This window comes from Heloderma suspectum, chromosome 2 (assembly GCF_057233095.1).
Source record: "Heloderma suspectum isolate Gila_16-S chromosome 2, 16-S_ref, whole genome shotgun sequence".
NCBI classification, from domain to species: Eukaryota; Metazoa; Chordata; class Lepidosauria; order Squamata; family Helodermatidae; genus Heloderma; species Heloderma suspectum.
In genome coordinates, this window is record NC_139459.1 from 290468660 (window position 1) to 290489596 (window position 20937).

Genomic DNA, 20937 nt, shown 5'->3' on the forward strand with positions numbered 1-20937 from the left:
CTCAAATAGATTTAATTTGTTCTTCCCTTCTGCAAAGCATGAAACAATGCAGTAAGTACTTTGGTACATTCCTTTCAGTGAAATGCTGGCAGTGATTAAACCTCTTGCTATTCAGAAGTGTGCGACAGCCCTACAAGTTGGAAAGCCTTGTTAAAGAAACCCTTTCCCAAGAAAATTCAGTTTACTCCAAGCCCATGGGAAATGTAATGCTGCAGTTACTTTGCCCAAAATGAGTACACTTGGGAAAAATAAGGTAAACACACTTTTGAGTCTCTAAAGTGCCGGTCTTATGAATTCGGATATTTCTTTAGAACAGTGATTCGCAAGAATGTTAGCTTCCCTATGTTATCAGCCTGTATGCCATGACACATCAGTCTCCCTTCTCTGTGAAAATTATTTACTTAAAAGTATTTTTTTAGCTGCTTTTAAGGACTATGGCCTTATAAAGTGCCATACAAACAAGAGCACGTCAGATACAAGACATAACAGCCACAGTAGCAAGTGTACAGAATACTTTTGGAAGCTGCTTTGAACTCACAAGGTGATTATTATAAAACAAAAGTATCATATTTTTAGCAATAACATCTGAATTCTTTCGAAAAAGATGTATGAATTTATTAAGACAACATATCTGTTAATAACAACTTTAAAGCCAGAAAAAGGAAACAGGAAAAGGAATAGGGAGAAGCAAAAGCAACATTGTGGGAATAAGAGTCAGTGTGGTGTAGAGGTTAGAGTGTTGTTCTAGTACTGGAAAAACCCAGGTTCAAATCCCCACTCAGCCATGAAACTCACTGGGAGACCTCTGGATAGTCACACACTGTAAGTACAACTTACCTCAGAAGGTTGTTGTGAGGATAAAATAGGGAGACCATGTATGCCACTTTTTGAGCTCTTTGGAGGAAATGTGGGATATAAATGTAATATATAAATAAAATTAACAACAAATAAGATATTTGAGAGGGAGCAGAGGGCCCCACTTCTTCAGAGTTGCCACACTACCACCTCACAGTTGGATTGGGCCCAGGATGCCCAAATGAGTGATATTCTCTTCCTCGCTCCCATCCACTGCCACCATCCCATACTGGTGATGATGGGCCCCCAGGGAAAGGGTAAGTGGACTACAGGTAGAGCTCTTACTCCTATTAAATGCGGCATCACATTGGTTTCTTCAGTCAGCAGTAAGTGCATGGCCCTGAGAGATGCAAGACCACTCCTATTAAATGCGGCATCACATTGGTTTCTTCAGTCAGCAGTAAGTGCATGGCCCTGAGAGATGCAAGACCATGTCAATGTCATGATGCTGGGCCTGGATGCCTTTTTGTTGCCTGTTTCTCTCTGGGTATATAGTCTTTAGGGCTTTACTTGTTTAGAAGGCATATACAGAATCATAATCATTTTTAAATAATGTGGAGCAGTATCTTTTGGGGCTGTTGTGCAAGTGGCCCCTGCTGCTGATTCCATTGTGCAAGTGGGACTCATCACTTGTGCAACAGAGATTTAATGCTGTCTATAGGAAGCCACAAAATGAGCACAAATGCTTGTTTCTGGATTGAGATAGGTCAGCAGAGCTTTCTTATGTGAGCTCCGCTAAACAACTCCATTCCAAAAAGTGTTTCCACTCATTTCCAGTTGCTCCTGGAAGCACAAAATCTCTGCTGTGTAAGCGGTGGGTCTTGCTTGCAGAACAGAATCAGTGGGGGCACAGTGCCCTATTGGATACTGCCCAGAGATCCCTCCCCCCTGCTCAGTATTGTTGAGATGTAGGCAAAAATAATTATACAAGACTCCTGAAAAAATATCTCCTGGAAATGTTGTACCATAAGCCAAAACAACCATTATCCCAGGGAACTTTATATCTCTTAAATTTCCTTTCAATGTAACCATTATAACATTGCTCTGGTACAGTGGATAATCAATCCTATATGCCTTCTAAGAAGGCTGAAAAATCTGGTTTTTCTCCTGGTAAAATGGGAAAAGGGAAAATGGCTGGATGAATAAAAGTAGAAAATGGGCAATCCTGGGCATGGTGTCTATAGATTTTCAAAAACAGAACTGGCTAGGCTGATGCTATGACTCTAGGCAGCCAGAGTCTCAGCAGGGGTGCTAAGGGGAAGGAATTAGGAAAAGCTGTGTTGTGCCTGATGAGAAAATCACCACTAGACCCTGTGTGAGCTTCTATTCTCTCTCGTTCTTCCATGTATTCTTTGCATACAGATTTTATGGCACATTGTGCTTTATGGATTAATTATATGTTCAGCGCTTTGTGCCAATGGCTTCCTAAGGGCATGGGGAAACTTTTGCTTAAAGACCAAGATTCTCCCCCCCCCCTTTATTTGGAAAGCATTGGATACCATTTAAAATGCCAAAATGATCTTTGAACAGGAAGGCTAAACACTTATATGCTGTGAAGTTCCTTCCTTGTTCCTTGAATTCTTTCTGCAGGCTAAAAGCTTGAACTGTGATTTAGGTGCCTTTTTACTGCGGAAGGCTTATAGTGGCTTGTCTGGTCCTTATGGTGCTTCCACAATAGGCATTTCGAATGGAGTTGCCATGCTTCATTCATTCACTTTTTTATGGGGTATCCACACAATGCCAACATCCAATCATTGTTATCCTGTATTTTCTAAGTGGTTCACTTAGCAAGCAAGACCCATGATACTATGGAAAGACAATTGCAATTAGAAAGTTTGCCTCCCCCCTTTAAAGAAGAATGGAAGAGTGTAGGTGTAGATGCTTTTAGTACTACCTTTCTGTCTTTTTAAAATGGCAGGGTTTTGATGTGGGCAGTGATGTATCAGAAAAGAGAACAGATCAAAGCTCAGCATTATAAACCTTGTTTTGGGCGCCATTTTATGACCCTGTTGTTGTTTTTTTAAATCAAATTAGCTCAAAATGCTTATCCAGCTATATTTTTTAATATAGTGGTATATTATACAATATAATTCTGTAATGTTAATTTCTTAAAAACATGATTTAAAAAACCTTTCTGATCACTGCCATTAACCATGTTACTAAAATGGCAATCATTGGAAAGTTTTAAAAATCTTTTTTTAATTAGCATTATTGTATTCTAGCGTTAAAAGACCCTGATGCTGGGAAAGACTGAAGGCAAAAGGAGAAGGGGACTGCAGAGAATGAGATGGCTAGATAGCATCACTGATGCAATGAATATGGACTTGAGCACACTCCGGGAGAGAGCGTAGGACAGGAAGGCCTGGCATGCTATGGTCCATGGGGTCATGAAGAGTCGGACACGACTGAACGACAACAACAATTCTAGCGTTATAGCATTATAATGCAAAATTTGACATTAGAGCATTATAGAGCTATATGTTGCTTTCATTAAAAATAATATAGCTGGAAAAGCATTTTAGCCCTAATTAAAAGATCATTTAAAAAACTGATCTGTCAGGGGGGCCATAGAATGATGCCCACTAACGCGCACAGAACTTAGCAGGATATTCACATAGAAAAAGTGCAAGACTCACAATACTGTGGAAAGACAAGTGCAATTCCACTTGTACCTTACAACGAAGAACAATAGTTGGATAGTGCTTGGATTCACCCTTCTGGAAAAAGCCTTAATCAAACAATAGAGCCACAAAATGAGATACATACAATACTCCTTCCCGCTTTACTTAAAGCAGGAAGGCATTAGCTAGTCACAAAGAAAAATGTACCCAAATAAGCTAGATGCCCACATAACTACCAAACCCAAGACGATAGTCCTGGATGCTGCTGTTCCTGTCAGGATGGCCAGTCCTGTTGCAAGGGCCCAAGGTAACATCTGCACAGCACAACAGCTTCCACTCTTAAGAATACAGAGTCAAAAAGTGGGCAGAATTCTGAGATTACCCTCCCCCCTTTGCCACACCATTTGCAAAAAAAGAGAGGCTATTTTGTTGATTTTTCAGAGGGAATATCTCTGGAGTGATTACCATTGGTGGCAGGGCAGAAGTACTATTCTCTCTCTTATTATTTTGTTCCTGTTTGCTGCCTTCTGTGGAGATGGCTGAAGCAGAGTTCCTCATCAAGTGAATCATCCTACCCAATTCCCCTTGTGTTAGAAGAGCTCATGTGTTACGCAGGTGGCTGGGGATACTGGGAACAGTGTCTTTAACTTATAGTGTGATCCTGTGCATGTCTACTCAGCAGTAAGTCCCACTGAGTTTAATGAGACTTACTCCCAAGTAAGTGTATATAGGATTGCAGCCTTAGTTGCTTTTTACTGTTCTTGGGCATGATTTGATCAGAAGGGATAGGTTTAGGTGTACTCGCCTTCCCCTTTCCCACTGCCTGAACAGAAATGAGAGGGGAGGGGTGAGCTTGACAGGCAGCTTGACAGCTGGCAATTATATATTAACACCCAAATAATTTTGATAATGCACTTAAGAAAAAGAGGAAAAAAAACCAGATTCCATTATTGACTCCAAGCCTCATAGCTTCACAATCTTTTCTTCTAACTTTGGTGCAAAGTGAAATATATGAATAGATTTGCAAATGTGTTTTTGTTTGCATCAGCAAAAAGCACCTTTGGATGAGAGGATTTTCCCCATTCCATTCTCTATTGTTTCCCTTGGTTCACTCTGCCCTGTGAACATAAGAACATAAGAGAGCCATGCTGGATCAGTGTTCCCCAGCAACTGGTGTACATAGGCTTACTGTCCCTGGTACTGGAGGTAGCACATAGATGTCAGGTCTAGTAGCCATTGACAGTCTTTTCCTCCAGGAATTTGTCCAACCCTCTTTTAAAGTTCTCTTTTAAAGAACACAGTCTTTAAAACTGTGTTCCACTTCTCCTGTATACTGGTTTAACTCAGGCAGCCTTCCTCAATACGGATCCCTCCAGATGTTTTGGATTACAACTCCCATCAGCCCCAGCCAGCAAGGCCGATGGTTTGGGATGATGGAAGTCATAGGCCAAAACATGTAGTGCGACGCAGGTCAGGGAAGGCTGAACTAGGGAATTTTTCAAATTCCAGAGTTGGAAAATACAGAGTTTGCTTTCAGTGCTTTTGGTTCATCTGCATATTTTTCCTCTTATTTTTATTTTTGGATGTTCATATGTGCATTGATAAAACACTGCAAAAAAGCAATCTTGGTATGATCATACAAGATTTTGTTTTGTGTGGTGTTTAATTATGTGCTTATGAGCTTCAGCACATTGGTGAAATACCATGTAAAAGAATCTTGATCCTATTATGTACAATCACATGAAGTTTGCTTTTTGCAGTGTGCTATCAATGCACAGAAGTGTACATGCACATTGGTAAACTACCATGGAAAAATAAATCTCAATGCAATCATATGTTATATGATATCAAGAATGCTTTTTTGTGGGTATTGTCAGTGCATATTGGTGAAGAAGAGGCAGAAAAAAGATATGAAGGAATGGAAGTAACAGAAAGACATAGTAAACTGTGCATCAACAAAATGTAGAAATGTTTAAAATGTAGAATTAATAATGTATTTATTCCACTCTAGAAGCAAGATCAGGTAAATTCAGAACTCCAAACTCTAGAGGGAAAATTGGATGAAGAGAATTTTGGGAGCATCCCTAAAAGCAGCTTTAAGGGACACTTTTCCTTGACATAGAAATATTTAATATACTAAACAACAATAAAAAATCCTGTTTCACATGCATTGTAGGGAGTAGTCAATGGCCTTGCCCCCTTATCTTTCCTTTTTTTTTTTTATACTGACACATTCCTGCCTGTCAGCTTTGTTGGTCCAGCTCTAGTACCCTCAAGCATCTGAAGTCATCTGCTTTTTCTCCCTTGCTGCCCCTCATGCATGGAACTGCCTCTCAGAATGCTTCCAAAATGTCATCTGTCTTACTTCCTTCAGACCCCATTTTTTCTGTGAAGCCATTGCCTACTGAGACTGCCAGGCTCAGACAATGCCCCCAGCTTCCTGAACCAGGTTTTATGAATCTGGGAAAGATGTCTGAACACATGGGTTAGGAAGCTGGGAAAGATTGTCTGAACCTGGTCAGTATTTAAGCTTAAGAACATGTACATGCAAAAATCACATACTCTTCCCCTTTTTATCACTGGCTCACTTCTCTCCCCTTCCTCTGTTTTCCCCCATGTGTTGATATCTAGATCATAAGGCAGTTAGGGCAAGAAACTGTCCTTTTATTCTTTGTAAAGCATCACATACTTGGAAATAAATAGGGTACACATGCAAAAGAATCCTGAGAATGAAAGCTCATTGTAAAAAAGAAAAAGAAAGAAAAGTTGCATGGTGCTGAATATGCAAGGACATTGTTTTGCTTTTCAGACACATAATAGCCCTGTTTAGGCATTATAAAACTGTAAGCATGGGGCACCAGCCCTGTCCCTTCACCCTGACCTGCCTGTGTTGAACCAGAAAGTCTCTGGAATCTGCAATCAAGTTTGGCTAAATGCAGTCTTCCATGCGACTGGGAACCCTGATCACATAGTGGACACAGCGCAAGACTTACCTTTCCTTTGCAAGCCTCTTGAGTGTCTCAGCTATTTTGGAAATGTCTTTTTAATTTAATTTGGGGAAAAAAGACAACAAAAGGAGATTTGATAGAGGTGCAGAGGAAGTGGATACAGAGATTTTTTTCCCCCTCCCTTTCCCATAACTCTAACACTTGGGATCACCCAGTGAAATAGATTTTCAAGAGATTCAGGATGTACAAAAGTACTTCTTCATGCAGCCCATAATTAATTTATGGAATTCACTGCCACAGGATTTGGTGATGACCACTAGCTTAAATTGAGAGGGAATTAGAAAAAATCATGGAGGATGGGTCCTTTAAATGGCTATTAAGCATTTACATTTTCAGTGTTTTTACCAGAATTTACTAGTTCCTGAGGGTGGTCTATTACTGTCATGCTCTGCTTTCCAGAAGCAGGATGTTAGAGTTATGTTTGATCCAGCAGGATTATTCTTATGGTAACTTATCAGCCTAGTGTTGGACCACCTTTTAGTTACTTTTGCATTGAAAGTATTAGTGTGGGGTAATTGTATAAAAAACTTCAATCAAGATAGCAGTGAAATAGTAAAGTTTGTTTTAGTTTTTCACAGTGTGAATTTTAGCATCACAAAATTGTCTTGGGTTTGCAGAATATGTACTGTATATAAATTGGCTAGGGAACCATCTCTTTATATGTATAGTGACTTTCTACTATTTGGCATTTATAGGGCCTGCCTGGTAACATTAACAATAATGAGAAGGAAGGGATTATCATCAATGATTCCTATTTAGCAGCTTGACAAATTTCTAGCACTTATTTTCTACTCTTTGTGTCAAACCTTCTACAGTTACCATTATTTGGTAAGGTTCTAGCAATTTATGGTTGTATTTTTTGTAGACGCAGGGTGTTGGCCATATCAGATGGAATTGAACACATTGGGAATCTCCGTTGGGAACTGGCACTATGTCTCCTGGCTGCCTGGACTATCTGCTACTTTTGCATTTGGAAAGGAACAAAGTCAACCGGCAAGGTAAAAGTAATGGTTCTGGATATTATGTAAGACTGTGATATGTAGTCAGGCTAATGCAACTGTATGTATGAATGTATGTGTGTATGTATATGTGTGTGTGTGTGTGTGTGTATGTGTATATATATATATATATATATATATATATATATAACAGTAACTGTGTCCTTAACATCCAAGTATTCTCTCCCTCTTCTCATTCATGCACTTGCACTTAGTGGGCCGGTTTGCACAATCACACAGCCCACCATGGCTTATTTAAGCCATGGTGAGCTGTAGCATATGCAGGCAGCCATTTTGAATATTCAAGCCATAACTGCGGCTTGTCATGTCATCCGAACCGAGGGGGGTTGTTGTGCGAAGGTTAAACAACCATTACATAACCCATGGCCCTGTTTTAGGGTTAACTCTTTGCCCAGCTGGCACACATCGCAACCTACCATGGCGTATTTAAACCACAGTGATTGTGCAAACCAGGGTGGGATCTTCATGACAATGGAATGAGAAGCACGTTGGAGTATTATCTGGATTTTCATGGAATCGGCTTTGGACCCTGAGGGACACATGAAACAAGAAAAACTGAGTGTACCATACCTTTAAAATCTGGTTTTCACGGGCCACACAGTGCTAGAAAGGAACATACTTCTGGGTTTGGTGGAAGGAGTAGAACTGGACCTCATCAAATTGGCAGGGGCTGCTCAAACAATGAAAGAGGCTTGTTTCTCACCCCTGTCTAGGCTCCCTCCTTCTACTGCATTATTATGAATGGAGAGTAACTAAACGCTAAAAACATTGCTTAAAAGGTAGGCTAGATACCCACTCCCCATGAGAGCACCCCACCAGTGCAAATAAATCCCATTCCAGTGTACAGTCAGGGAATTAATCTCCCTCTTTCCCCAGTGTGTGCACTTTTCAATGAAGAAGCCAAAATCTCTGATTCTCCTGGGCATCATCCGATGGCTCCCTGTGAGAGCATCTCCCCCCGCCCCATTTTTGCACCATTCCAGCAATCTGCCCTGGAGTTACTGCTCCCACCCCCTTTTTCCTCAATGTGTTTAGTTTTCCATGAAGAAGCCCAAATCCCCAATTCTCCAGTGCAGCATCTGAATGCTCTCCTTAAGATCATATCCACCCCTGGGTGGGACGAAGCACCTCTCCCAGTATGAACTTATCCTACATTCATCATCTGAGGCCTTTCTCCAAGTGCCTCTTCCAAGGGAGGATTGGAGGATGGCAACAAAGGAAGAGGCCTTCTCAATGGAGCCCCTCCAATTATGGAACACTTTTCCCAGTGAGGCCTGCCTGGTACCAACATTGTCAACTTTTTGGCACCATGTTAAGACTTTCCTCTACTCCGAGGCATTTGACAGCATATGAGAATGATTTTAGCAGGTCCTACAATTTGTTGTTGATCATTTAAAGTAGTTCTATTTCTGTATGTAACTGCTATTATATTATATTATATTATATTATATTATATTATATAATATAGTATTTTTAGGGTTTTAGTCTTTGTAAACCACCCAGAGAGCTTTGAGTATTGGGCAGTATAAAAACGTAATAAATGAAATGAAATATGACTAGTGGATGATAACATGGAAGTGGTACAATACGTTAGCATGTTGATATTATGTTTGTGAGACCTGGGTTTATATCATACCTCAGCTATAGATTGAGGGCTACTCCACACAGTATCAAAACTGGTTTTGCCAAAGCCAAACATGTTTGTTGCATTCACACTTTACACTTTACGTGTGCATTTAAAAATTATCTTACACATAAATTAAAAAAACCAGCAACTGAAATGTGTGAAGCACTAAGTGGTTTGGGGCAATTTGTTTTCTCTTGGACTCTCTGTAAAATGGAAATAATAGAGACAGATCATGCAGGGTTGACGTAAGAGCAAACATAATAGAATTGTATGAGTTTGTGTAATGCATATTATACACTTTATATAAAGTTCTGTATAAATGTATAATAATAAAGCAAAAGAGTCATTACCGAAGGGAATAACCCCCAAACATAAGCAATACAGATGTCACATACATTGCTCAGAATCTTAACTTAAGAACTGACTTATTTCAACGAATATTAAGAATATATTTAATTAAGGATGGGTGAATCTGCCAGTTTCATTTTATCCTGAATTTGAATTTTTAAAATCTCTCTTCCAGATACAAAGAACTTTGAGAAATTTGGTAAATTCTTATCAAAAACACACTGAAATGAAATTCTCACCCATTTACGTCAACCAAATTTAGTAGGTAAACTATTCCTAGCATGGAGAGGATCACGTTATACGTGCCTGACATGTAATTGTTAAAGATGAGGAGCCTGTCAGAAAAAAGATGTGGCAACCCTAATTAGAGAGCAATCCTATGCCCCCTAGACAGCGTCTGGGGGACATAGGATTGTTCAGTTTCTGAGATCTGAGGTCAGAACCAGGGCTCCCATGTTCCCCTCCCCTGCTCCCTCATAGCCAGCACTGTTGTCTCTGCACTGGCGACATCTCCGCACTCAGAAACGGAGTGTGGAAATGGGGAAAGGGGCAGTCCTGGGAGTGGGGAGGGGAGGAGACCACAGAAGTCTCCTCCCCTCTTCATTACACAGCTTCCTACTAGGTCTCCAGGCAACTTTCCTCCCCCTCCCCAAACACATGGCTAGATGAGCAACATCACCCCTCTAGCAAAATACAGGGTGGCTGGAGCACAGAGGAGAGGATCCCCTCCGTGCTCCAGCCACCCTGCATAGGATTGTCAACAGCCTCCAATTTCGGAGGATGGTGACTATCCAGATAGGATTGTGCCCTTACGCGCTAACATGGTTGAATACAAATGGATTCATACTGAAAGCCCTGGGCCTGGATGGATGAATCTGTCAGTTTTGGTTTCTCCTGCATTCCATTTTTTAAAAAAAATCTCCAGGTTTTTTTGTCCCAAATATGGAGAACTTGGTGAATGTTGGTCAATTCTTATCAAAACTTAATTGAAATGAAATCCTTACCTATCCCTAATATGTATATAAAAGCTAGTTTCCAAGTTTCCAACACACTCTAATAATGTGACCAAGGCATGGAACCTAAATTGGGTCTATGTAGACGGTGGCTAGACAGTTTTCAGTGGCTCCCATGTAGTTCTGTGGAACAGATTGTGATTTGGGGCAGAGCTGAGGGTGCGGAGAACCTGTCCTGAGCAAGGACCACATTTAGTGCAAGTGGTGCCCACAAGACATACACCCCTTGCTTTCTCACATGTAAGCATGTGTGTGTGTGTGTGTGTGTGCTGGGGGTGGAGGGGAACAGTAGCCATTGCCTCTGATTCGGGGTGCTCCAGCTTTCATTGGCTGGGACCCTATGGGAATCTATGCAATATGCAGTCCTTCTGATCACACACATCTTGCCTTTGAGAATGTATATCATAAAAATGCTACTTTGCCTATATGATTCACATTTCAATGCATCTGAAAATATATGGACAAGTAGGAAAAAATGAACTGTAAGGGGAAAGGTATTATTATAGTTGTGATCATTAAAGTGCTTGTACTTATGGGAGGCATGTTCTTCAGTGGAGAGTCTTCAAGGAAAGGTTAAGAGGAAACACTGAAAATATTAAAGCTAGGAGTGTGTAGGCTTGTTGGATTGAGAGCAGTAGAAATTACACAGGAATTTCCTGCTTGTACTTGAAAAATATACATTAAGGAGGATTGCTTATGTTTACCGACCAGGGGCATTACAACCACTCATGGGATTAAATGGAATAAACTGACTGTCAGGGGGGAAAACATGCTGTCATAGTGAGGTGTACTGGACTGAAGAATAATCCATGAGACTGAAGTTGAAGCTTATGAAGAGAGTAATTTTATTTATTTTATTTAAAATATTTCTAGGTTGCGTTTCAGGGCAGAAGCCTTGTAAATTATTTCAACAAACCTTCTAGATCCTGTTGTTGGGATCAATAGTACATCGGTAGAGAGAAAGCTTAAATAATGCTTGGGTAAGAGGTGTCACATGTCTACATTTGTATTATTTTTCCCCTGCATGCAACAAGCTAGGTTCATCACTTTCTTCCATTATTCCCCCCCAGAAAGCAGTTTCAGACTAAAAAACTAACTAAGTGAAACTCCTGTTTTGAGATAGAAAAGCTACATTCAAAATGTACCTTATGCCAAACTGCTTAATATTTCTGGAAAAGAAAGCTCTTCCAATCTGTGCAAAGGAAGGAGAAGTGTTTTAGATACTGTTTTGATAAATATGTACAAGATGAGGGCAGCTAGGAACATAGGGAGCTGCCTTATACCAAGTCAGACCACTGGTCCATCCAGCTAAGTATTGAGCTTTTCTACACGAATCTGTTAATTGGCTGTCAACTCGCTGCATCTACTTTTGGTTTCATCACAGAATTGAGATCCAAGCACAACATGAGAAGCGTTTCCGTCCTGCTTTTCTGATACATAACCTCTAGGTGGCACTGTGGTATAGCAGAATAGAGCAAATACACAAGAGGAAATCATGCTTTCTTTCACTTCCACAATTAAATGCTGCATTTTCCCCGCTGTAAAAACAACTTGCTGAAAGTGCTAGTTAGACACAGAAACGAAACTGGAGGGTCATGACATCATCTAAAGAACCTATGAACAACCATGAGTAGGAAATGACGAACGCACAATAAATGCTTCATGTAGAAAAGCTCATTATTTACACGGATTGGCAGTGGCTCTCCAGGTTTTCAGACAGGAGACTTTCCTAGCTCTACCTGGAGATACCAGGGATTGAACCTGGGATCTTTTGTATACAAAGCATGTGCTCTGTCATGGAACTACAGTCATTTCTCAGAAATCAGGGACCTACCACTAATGCAAAGGGAGCCTAGCCATTCCCAAAGCAATTGAAAACAAGTGGATATGCTATTTCTAGAACAGCGGAGGTCAGTGGAGCTCACAGATGGGACCTCTGCTGACCTGTCCCACTCCAAAAATTAGTTATTCTAGGAAGCGCTAGTTCTTGTTGCATTCACGGTGGGTCTCACATAACAGAACGGGGTGGTGGTGCAGTGGCAGTATTGGATACTACTTCTAGTACCCTACTGGACCCACACTGCTCTGGCTCAGCCAAAGGAGCCAGACATACAGAATCCCATGTCTGCATTGGGGTCCAAGTAGTTTAAGGTCTTTGAAGGACTTAGGTGTATCCAGTGGAGGTTTTTTTCTTTGAACAGCTGACCATCATGTCATATCATAAATTGCTTTTGAGAAATGCCTGTTTCTAAAGCAGTTTGATATGTGGGGGGACTGCTGTTTAGAAAAATACGTTTAAAGAACTAGTGTCCTTCCTTACCCCACTGTACTTGTCAGGTGGCCAAATGGATCAGGATGGCAGGAGTAAGTAGCCCGTCCATGGATGACACCTGTGAGTGACAGGAGTAGCCTGTACTTGGGCCTTTGGTTGCTGGATACCCCAAGGAGAAGTCTGGAAATCTCCAGGGTAGTATGCTGGTGCTTGGCATAGTGGGAACTTCTGTCTTCCAGGCAGGTAGAAAGTGGGTTTGCGTGCAATGTTGTCTTGCTTTTTGTTAGCTCCTTGACTACTATTTTAATCATGGTTGCATCCTTTTGGATTTGTTTGCTCATTTTCTAATAAATTTATTTGAGATTTTAGTAGAGCCTTTTAAAATGGAATCCAAAATTCCTGAGGGAGTTTGATTTTTTAAAACCATTTTAGTGATGGTCTGGACCTGAAAATGGGAAGGTTTATATTTTATGGGCATCAGATAAATAACTTCTTATTTTTAAGCCTATTAATTTAATCTGATATATTGGATATTGGTTGGTGAGTTTTGTGTTTATGCTGCTCTTATAAATTCTACTGCTTTTAGTATTTTTGTATGTTTTTAACTTGTTTTATTACATTTTGAAATTTTGTAAACTGCCCAGGGCATTTAAGTATAATATTTAATTAATTTTAAAAACTGGCCACATGGTTCACATTGAGTTCAATGGCACTTACTCCCAGGTAAGTGGGCACAGAGCTTCAGCCTTGGAGACTCTAGTCTCTTGGTGAATGATAAGGATAGTGAAGTTTCATATACATGGTAAGCAAACAAATGTTCCAAGTCGGAGTGAATGCTTTGAAACAGTGTGGGAAATGCTAACTAATTATGTCTTTGTGAAAGGAAAAAGACAGAAATTGAATATGTTTGTTAATAACTGGATGCCTTTTATTAACTTTATAAAGAAGCTCTATGTTCAGATGTGACCCTGCCTATGGTTTCCTTTTGAAATGCTGTCTGGACAAGTGAGAGATGTTGTCAGCCAGGGGTAGGAAACTTGGTGTCCTCCAGATGTTTTAGACTACAAAACTCATAAGCCCCAGAAATCATGGGCAATGAACAGGGATTATTGGAGTCCAAAACATCTGGAGGGCACCAAGTTGCCCACCCCTGTTGTATGCTGACAAAAGACCAAGAAACACACTCAGAAGCGTGGGAAATGCAATCCTGGAACTATGAAGAGCCAGTGTTGAGGCAGCATCCCAACAACTGGCTCAAGATGTCCTGTCCAACTTAGTTCAAGTCATCCAGAAGTACTAAAACCAGCAAGGCACCCAGAGACAAGGACTTGTCAAGTCAGGTCAGGTCCAGTCCATTTGGGGGTGATGAATAGCCAGGCAAGTCAGACTGGGCAGGGTTTTCCAAGTCCTTGGCCAGCTCCAAGTTAGCTGAGATTTAGGCAAGGTGAACTGTTGACTCAGCAACAGTCAAAGGGTTTCTGAAGCCTTATAAAGGCTGGCAGCTCAAGACCTGCCATTAGCTCCACCCCATCTGAGAAGCAGTTTGTTTCTTAAAGAGCTACTGTAGCTCTTTAAGAAATTTGTAGCTGCTGGCTCCTACAGGGTGGGGGTGGTGAAGGCTGTAATTGGGGAGTGTCCTCTGCACCTGAGGATTCAGGTAGAAGTACATCCTCTGGTGTGGAAGGCCCTGTCATAACAGGAGTTGGATTAATGGAAGGAGTCTCCTCTGTCTCTGAGTCTCCTTCAAAGCCAGAGGACAGGTCAAGGTTGGGGAACATGACACCTGATTGCCTGGCTATTCAGCTGTTGGGACTGCTGTTCATACTGGTCCATCAGCAGAAGAACATATTAAGAAGTGTTTTTGCTAGTCTTTAAGTTTGCTATTGGGTAGGGATCTCAGAGAATTCTGCCACGGACTGAAATGGGATCGAATTCCCTTCAGTCTGTGCCATGGAATCCTCTGCGGAATGGCACCACGAGGTCCTGCGGAGCCAGCCTTCATGAGGCTTTTCTGTTGTCGTTCGCAAGGAGTCATGGAATTTTTGTAAATAAAAATTCAGTATAGTAATATTACGATAATAAATATGTAACTTTTTTAAAAAATGAATTGTGCTTACCGCCTTGTTTGTGGGTGTTCTTTTTACATTGAAATCTTTCTTCTCCATTGGGGAGTTTACTTTCAGCCAAAATACTTCCTCTTCCTTGTAGGAGCTTCCCAAAAGAAGGCTGTCTTAGGTGTGCCTGAGCGATAAACTATTTGTTTAAAGCAACGCTGTTTAAAAGAAAGAAAAAGGTCCTGGAGCCCTGCATGATATATTATTCTCCCTGCTAAGCTCCAGGAACGGCATGGTCATTTTAAACGCTTTTGTCTTTCTTTAAAACAGTGTTGCTTTAAACAAATAGTTTATCTCTCAGGCACACCTAAGACAGCCTTCTTTTGGGAAGCCCCTACAAGGAAGAGGAACTATTTTGGCTGAAAGTAATTACTGCATATCAGGGCAGGGGGGAAAATATGTAAATATTTACGAAAAATAGCGATCCTTATGGAAGTTATGCAGACTCACGGAGACGGTTGGGCACAGGAATTACATTTGTCAGTACAGATTTATCTACATAATTTTCGGAGCGAAAAAAAAAGAGAATTCCGGGGGCTTGTGAACAGCGGAATGGAGCACTGTACGCAAACTGCGGAAGTCAAGCAGCACGGAAGGTACACAATTTGTACATCACTACTATTGGGTCACTCGTGGACTTGTCGGCCAAAGCACCAGTTCCTTGATGTCCCTTCCCTTGATCCCAAGGGTTAAAGGCAACAGTTCCCGTGGCTCCATATAGAAGAGTTTCAAGTATGGCTCTCTTGCAGCTGCATTTATAGCATCTGGCATATTTTTCCTGGATTGAGACAGATGGGGGCTGGATGTATATGACTCCTTCCTCATAGCCCAAGTGAAGATAATTTCCTCATAAGAAATTGAAGGCTTGGGTATTTAAGCATCTTACAAACATAAACATCTTACAAACTTAGCAGTCATAGGGTAAGACTGGGGTGGGCAATGTGCAGCCAACAGGCCATATGTAGCACCCCTACCCACTGCTGTCCTCCAAATTGTAAATAAATAAAAAAAACAAAAATTAAACAAAATGGCATATGGAGTGGCCATTTTGAAGCCATTTTTACCCTGTTAGCATTCCATAGTTACTACGGTGAATCAAGAGGATCAAAATTACCTTTAAAACAAAATTATCTTGGAAACAAGATATTCTGTTGGCGCTCCATAGCTCTTCCAAATGCCCTTTATGTGTGTGTGTGTGTGTGTGTGTGTGTGTGTGTGTGTATAATTTTATTTTTTCAGCACTGCAGGGGGAGGAGGTGCCGGGAGGGGGTTTGAAAATGGTTCCCAGGCATCCCTCAAGTGCTTGCCACTTCCTTGGATTATAGTGAGATCTCTGGAAGTAGCAATCACCTTAAGCTAGGTCACCTCCCTAATTAATAAGACTAGCCAATTTTCGTTATACCAATTCCTCTCCAGTTAGAACTCAAGTTTGTATTACAGTAGTCTAGTCCAGATGTAACTAGTGTATGCAGGATATCTAAGCAACTACCTCATCCTCTATCTGCCTGTGCACTCACTGCACTCCTCAGGATACTCAGGTGTTACCTAGGATATCGGAGTGTTATACTGTTGTAGAACCTACTCTCTGAACTCTCTCCTAGTACAAATTAGACAGGTGATAACTCTTTTGGGTTTTCCGCATCTGCAGAAAACTTGCTTGTTTAGACAAGCTTTCTCAGAAAAGGTCATTTTGTTTTCTGCCCTGTTATTTGTCTCTTTTAAGCTTTTTATAAGGGTATCTTATTATGGTTTCATTATGTATTGTTATGGATTGCTTAGAAATGTTTTAATGTAAGTTATTCATAAATATCATTAAACAAAACAGGGCTGTTTCCACATTGATGAAACTGATACCAGTTTGTAGAGATCATCTTCCTGTATCAAAATTGTCTCATGGAGTGCAAACCACTGGGGGGTCTGTGGGGTGAAAATGACCCCCAGTCCCCCTGAAATTGCCCACCCTTGCTCTACAGGGAAGGCATTTCATAGTGTGGGTGCCACTGTTGAGAAAACGCTCCCCATTGTTGACATGTACCGTAGCTCTGATGCAGCAGCAATGAAAAAGGTCCTCGGCAGAAGATATTATTTTGCAGGAAACCCTGATTTGATCTAGTACTTAAATTCTTCCTAAAATCATGCCCCTATTTTTTCTAATGAATTGCAGTGTTGTGGCTTGATTCTGCAGTTCTTGCATAGTGTTTATCTTAATTACCAAAAACATAATTTGGGAAACCTCTGTAAAGAAATATAACTAATGCCCTGTAACAGTTGAGTAGTACTTAATTCCTAGGGGGGGAAATCATTCCAGGGTTCTAGTCAGTTTGGAAGCAACTATTTTGGAAGCCTGTTCTCCAAATATGGTGTGGTTAGACTCTTTATACTTACTCAGTATATGCACTCTGCACTCATTTGATGGCTCTTGTATGTACTTTTTCTTATTATCTGTACCTGGCACTGGAAACAACCACCAGGGCTGAGTCATCACACAACATAAAACTTGCAGTTTAATGACCCGTATTTCAAGAAAGACAGAAACAACCTTCTTTCTGTAGCTTCTTCCATTTGCTTCACTGCACAACTAGAAATAAGGTGGTGCAAATCTCAAAGTACAGCAAATGGAAGAGAGATAGCTATTTAGCTGCATCCAGCACTGATAGGAAAAGAAGCAGTGTTTTAAAGTAATATAGATTTAAAGGGATATAGATTTAGGTAACTTTAGGGACACTTTTATAACTAAACAAATTAGCAACAGTACAAGCTCTCTGAGTTACTGGACTTTTTCAAGATAATTGTTACCAGTACTTGTCAGATGTATAGAGTATACTGGGACTAGTGCGGGCTCCAGGTTTTTGAGGGCTCTTGGCAAAGACACCTCAATGGGCCCCACTCTCTCAGTGAGTTTACCTTCTCAGTATCATTGTCACTATTGCTATTGCTCCATATCCTCTTTCTCATCATTGCTACCACTTACAGAGAGCCATTGCTCCTCCTTCTCACCAACACCATTGTCTGGGCCAGAGTAACAGACAAGTGAACAAACAGGTTGCAATGGTGAAGAGGAGGAGCAACTCCAGGGGGCTTTTGTCAGTGGGACCCTGTTGGGGTGTGGACTCTCAGCAGGTGCCCAACCATGCCCACACTTGATGGCAGCCCTGATTGGGACAGTGGGTGAAGCTAGATGATTCACTGGCTCCCTGGTTTTTGAGAACAATATTTGTTATTTTGTTGTTTCATTCTCTTCTGTTATAAATCTATTAATATTGTGAATGAACCATAATCTGAGAGGGTTGAAAGAAAAGTACAGGCTTTGTGAAAAGAGTTTTTAGACCAATTTTTTAACTGTTTACCCTATAGTTGGCTCAAGGGGCTCCGTTGAATATACTACATCTTACCAAAGAAATCAAGTTTTTCTCAGTATGGAGAAGGCTCTCTCAGTTTACCTGTTGGACTGAGATATGAAATATAAAATACAAAGTTGCACGAATGAGCACAAGAGGAAAACTTAACACTTTCAGAGATATTCTCATAAAATATTCATGATTTTCTCTTCTAATTGGATTGACTTACCTTCATGTTTTACGTTTTAATAAAGATGATAATTTGATATAACCACATTCAGTTCCTGATTTTAATATGGCTCCTTAGGGCTTTATTCTACAATACATCTATCACAAATTGACAATACACAATCATTTAATAGGAACATTTCTAAAAAAAATCTCACACATTTTGCCACCTATGAATTATTTATTTGGATATGCAGCATTGCTATATCCAAAGACTTATAATGGGTCACATGTATTTGTATTTCCTCCTGTAAAAGAAGATACAGATATGTGCCTTCAAGAAATCACAGTCTAAGCTTATCACTATATGAGGAAAGGATAATGGAAAATCCATATCATATTCACTTCTTTGTTTTTGGAGCAAGGTATCTCCTAACCTTCCTACTTGGCCAGTGCCTCACCTATCTTTCCTGAGCCTGGTTAGACCTGATATCATCAGTTTTGTGATCTGGCAGAGGGCCCCTCCACTAACCAGAGCTTCTGAAATGGCTACGGTGGTGAGAGGAGCATCAACAGCTTTCACTCTTTCACTTTGGGTCAAATCATCACCAGGAGATTGTGGTGGTAGGCTGTAGTAAGGGGAAAGAGGAGGAGGCACACCAGCTACTATTGCCTACTCACTCTCTCATCATTTTTTGCTATGTTTGGGACTTAAGGACCAATGCAGATTTGGATTCCAGACCCATGGGATGGCTAGCCTTCTTAGTGCTGACACTACTTTATCTGATGGTTTCCACTAAGTCATAAACTGGAGCTGTTCACTTTTAGTTATATTGTTCCCCTGTTGGTGATTCTGGGTGGAACCCTGGACTGAATTGTTCCTCATGATGTCAGAGCCTGAATATTGGCTTGAGATGAGAGCTGGAAGCTCATCTGCAATAGGAGGCTCCAGCTCCAAAACAAAGGCTGGATGGTACTACAGACAGAGGCACTTCCTCTCTCAGTGTAGCTTCACTTGTCTCTTCATCTTGGCTGAAAAGGGAGAGAGACGAAGAACCAGTGGGAATGAAAATGGTAGGGTAACTTTCACATACTTGAAAGTACTAAATTATTCTAGAAAGAATGAAAGAAAGAAAGTTCCTTTGGTTTACTTTCCAGGGAACTTCATAAATGCTAAGGATTGGATCCAATGGTGTAATTCCACTGACGGAACTGTTTCCATCAATGGAACCAGTAAGGAAGCAATTCCCCTTTTGCCACAGCCCCGTCTCTGCTGCAAATGTAATTGCAATAAATCAGCAAACAAACAAACACATAATTATTCTTCATGAAACTGGAAAACTAGTTTTGGCCCTTATCTGCTTCCATCCATTGTTCCATGGCAGTAGTTTTAAAATTTTCTTCCTTTATGAATGAGTGTTGTTCAGTGTGCACTCTGTTAGGCAGGGTACTGGCCTTTTTGAACATAATGATCCTGGCTTGCTAAACTAGGGGATCATTAATGTCTGAACTGGCACAGGGTTTGTCACCAGAGTTCACAGTTACCTGGCTCGGAAGACAAATGTGTCCATTTTGTAATGCTTGAACATTAAATCAAGCACCATTTCACAAAAGTCCTTCTCTGGCTCAGAAAGTAAAACATTCTGCACATACATAGTCAGCATTCAGCCGACCCAAGTGCCCAAAGCCAGCTGTTTTGTACTCACATCTACAAAGGTTCTTTCACATTATGCCCCTTATACTTATTGAAGCTCTTGTTGATTTTTGTGAAGCTATATGAACCACCAAGCTAGCCACTTGGACTATCCAGGTGCCAATGTTTGATAAGGTCAATTAGGATTGATTCCATTTTTAAATCATGAAATTTCATGAGCCAGAATCTGTCGTTAGTTTCTGAGGAATACCAGCACCTGGCAACGGTGTATTCGTCCTTTGACTGAGATCCCCAAACTGGCAGTGACATTCCAAACTCAATTGGAGCCCTGAGAATAAGATACACAAAATGGCAGTTGCTACTACAGCTGGGACTGCAGGTTTGCCAGTCACTTCCCACAAATTATTTTTTCCCATTTAGAGAAAAGCAAAGGACAAGAAAAGTACCAAGTAGTAGACAAGTTGAGCAAACATAACATCTGCACATGCTCATAAATTTAAGAAATGGTGCCTGTATACCTTTCACCTTCTAATTCTACAGTAGCCCCATCAGAAGGAGTTAAGCTCTGCTTGCCAGCAGTTAAGACTCAGCCATTAGTTCCACACAGAAAATTTATTTTTTCAATAGTGGACTATATAAAGACTCTAATGGATTCAATGAGGCAGAAAGAAAGTGTAAAGGGACAGCAGAAGAAAATAAAAGAGAAAGATGTGCGAAAAAAGAAAGGAACTGAGGGCCATTGTAAGGCCTCAGGAAAAGGAACTAGGCAGCAATGATTATATCTCCTGAAGTGTCTTTTGTTTCAGCTTGAAGTAATAGCAGAGAATAGTCCTTCATAGTGAGGCTTTAACATGCAGCCCAAGATTGATCTCTGTATTCAGAGGAGGAAAGTAGAACATT

The 20937-nt window shown here is 40.7% G+C and overlaps 1 protein-coding gene across 2 annotated transcripts in view; it reads left to right on the forward strand.

Annotated features, from left to right (window-relative positions):
• Positions 1–20937, forward strand: part of SLC6A11 (solute carrier family 6 member 11) — a 175733-nt gene that overhangs the window by 37496 nt on the left and 117300 nt on the right. For both annotated transcript variants that reach the window (XM_084839859.1, XM_084839858.1), the window contains exon 6: positions 7350–7482. In XM_084839859.1, the coding sequence (XP_084695985.1) occupies positions 7350–7482 (133 nt within the window). The remainder of the gene's footprint in view (positions 1–7349; positions 7483–20937) is intronic.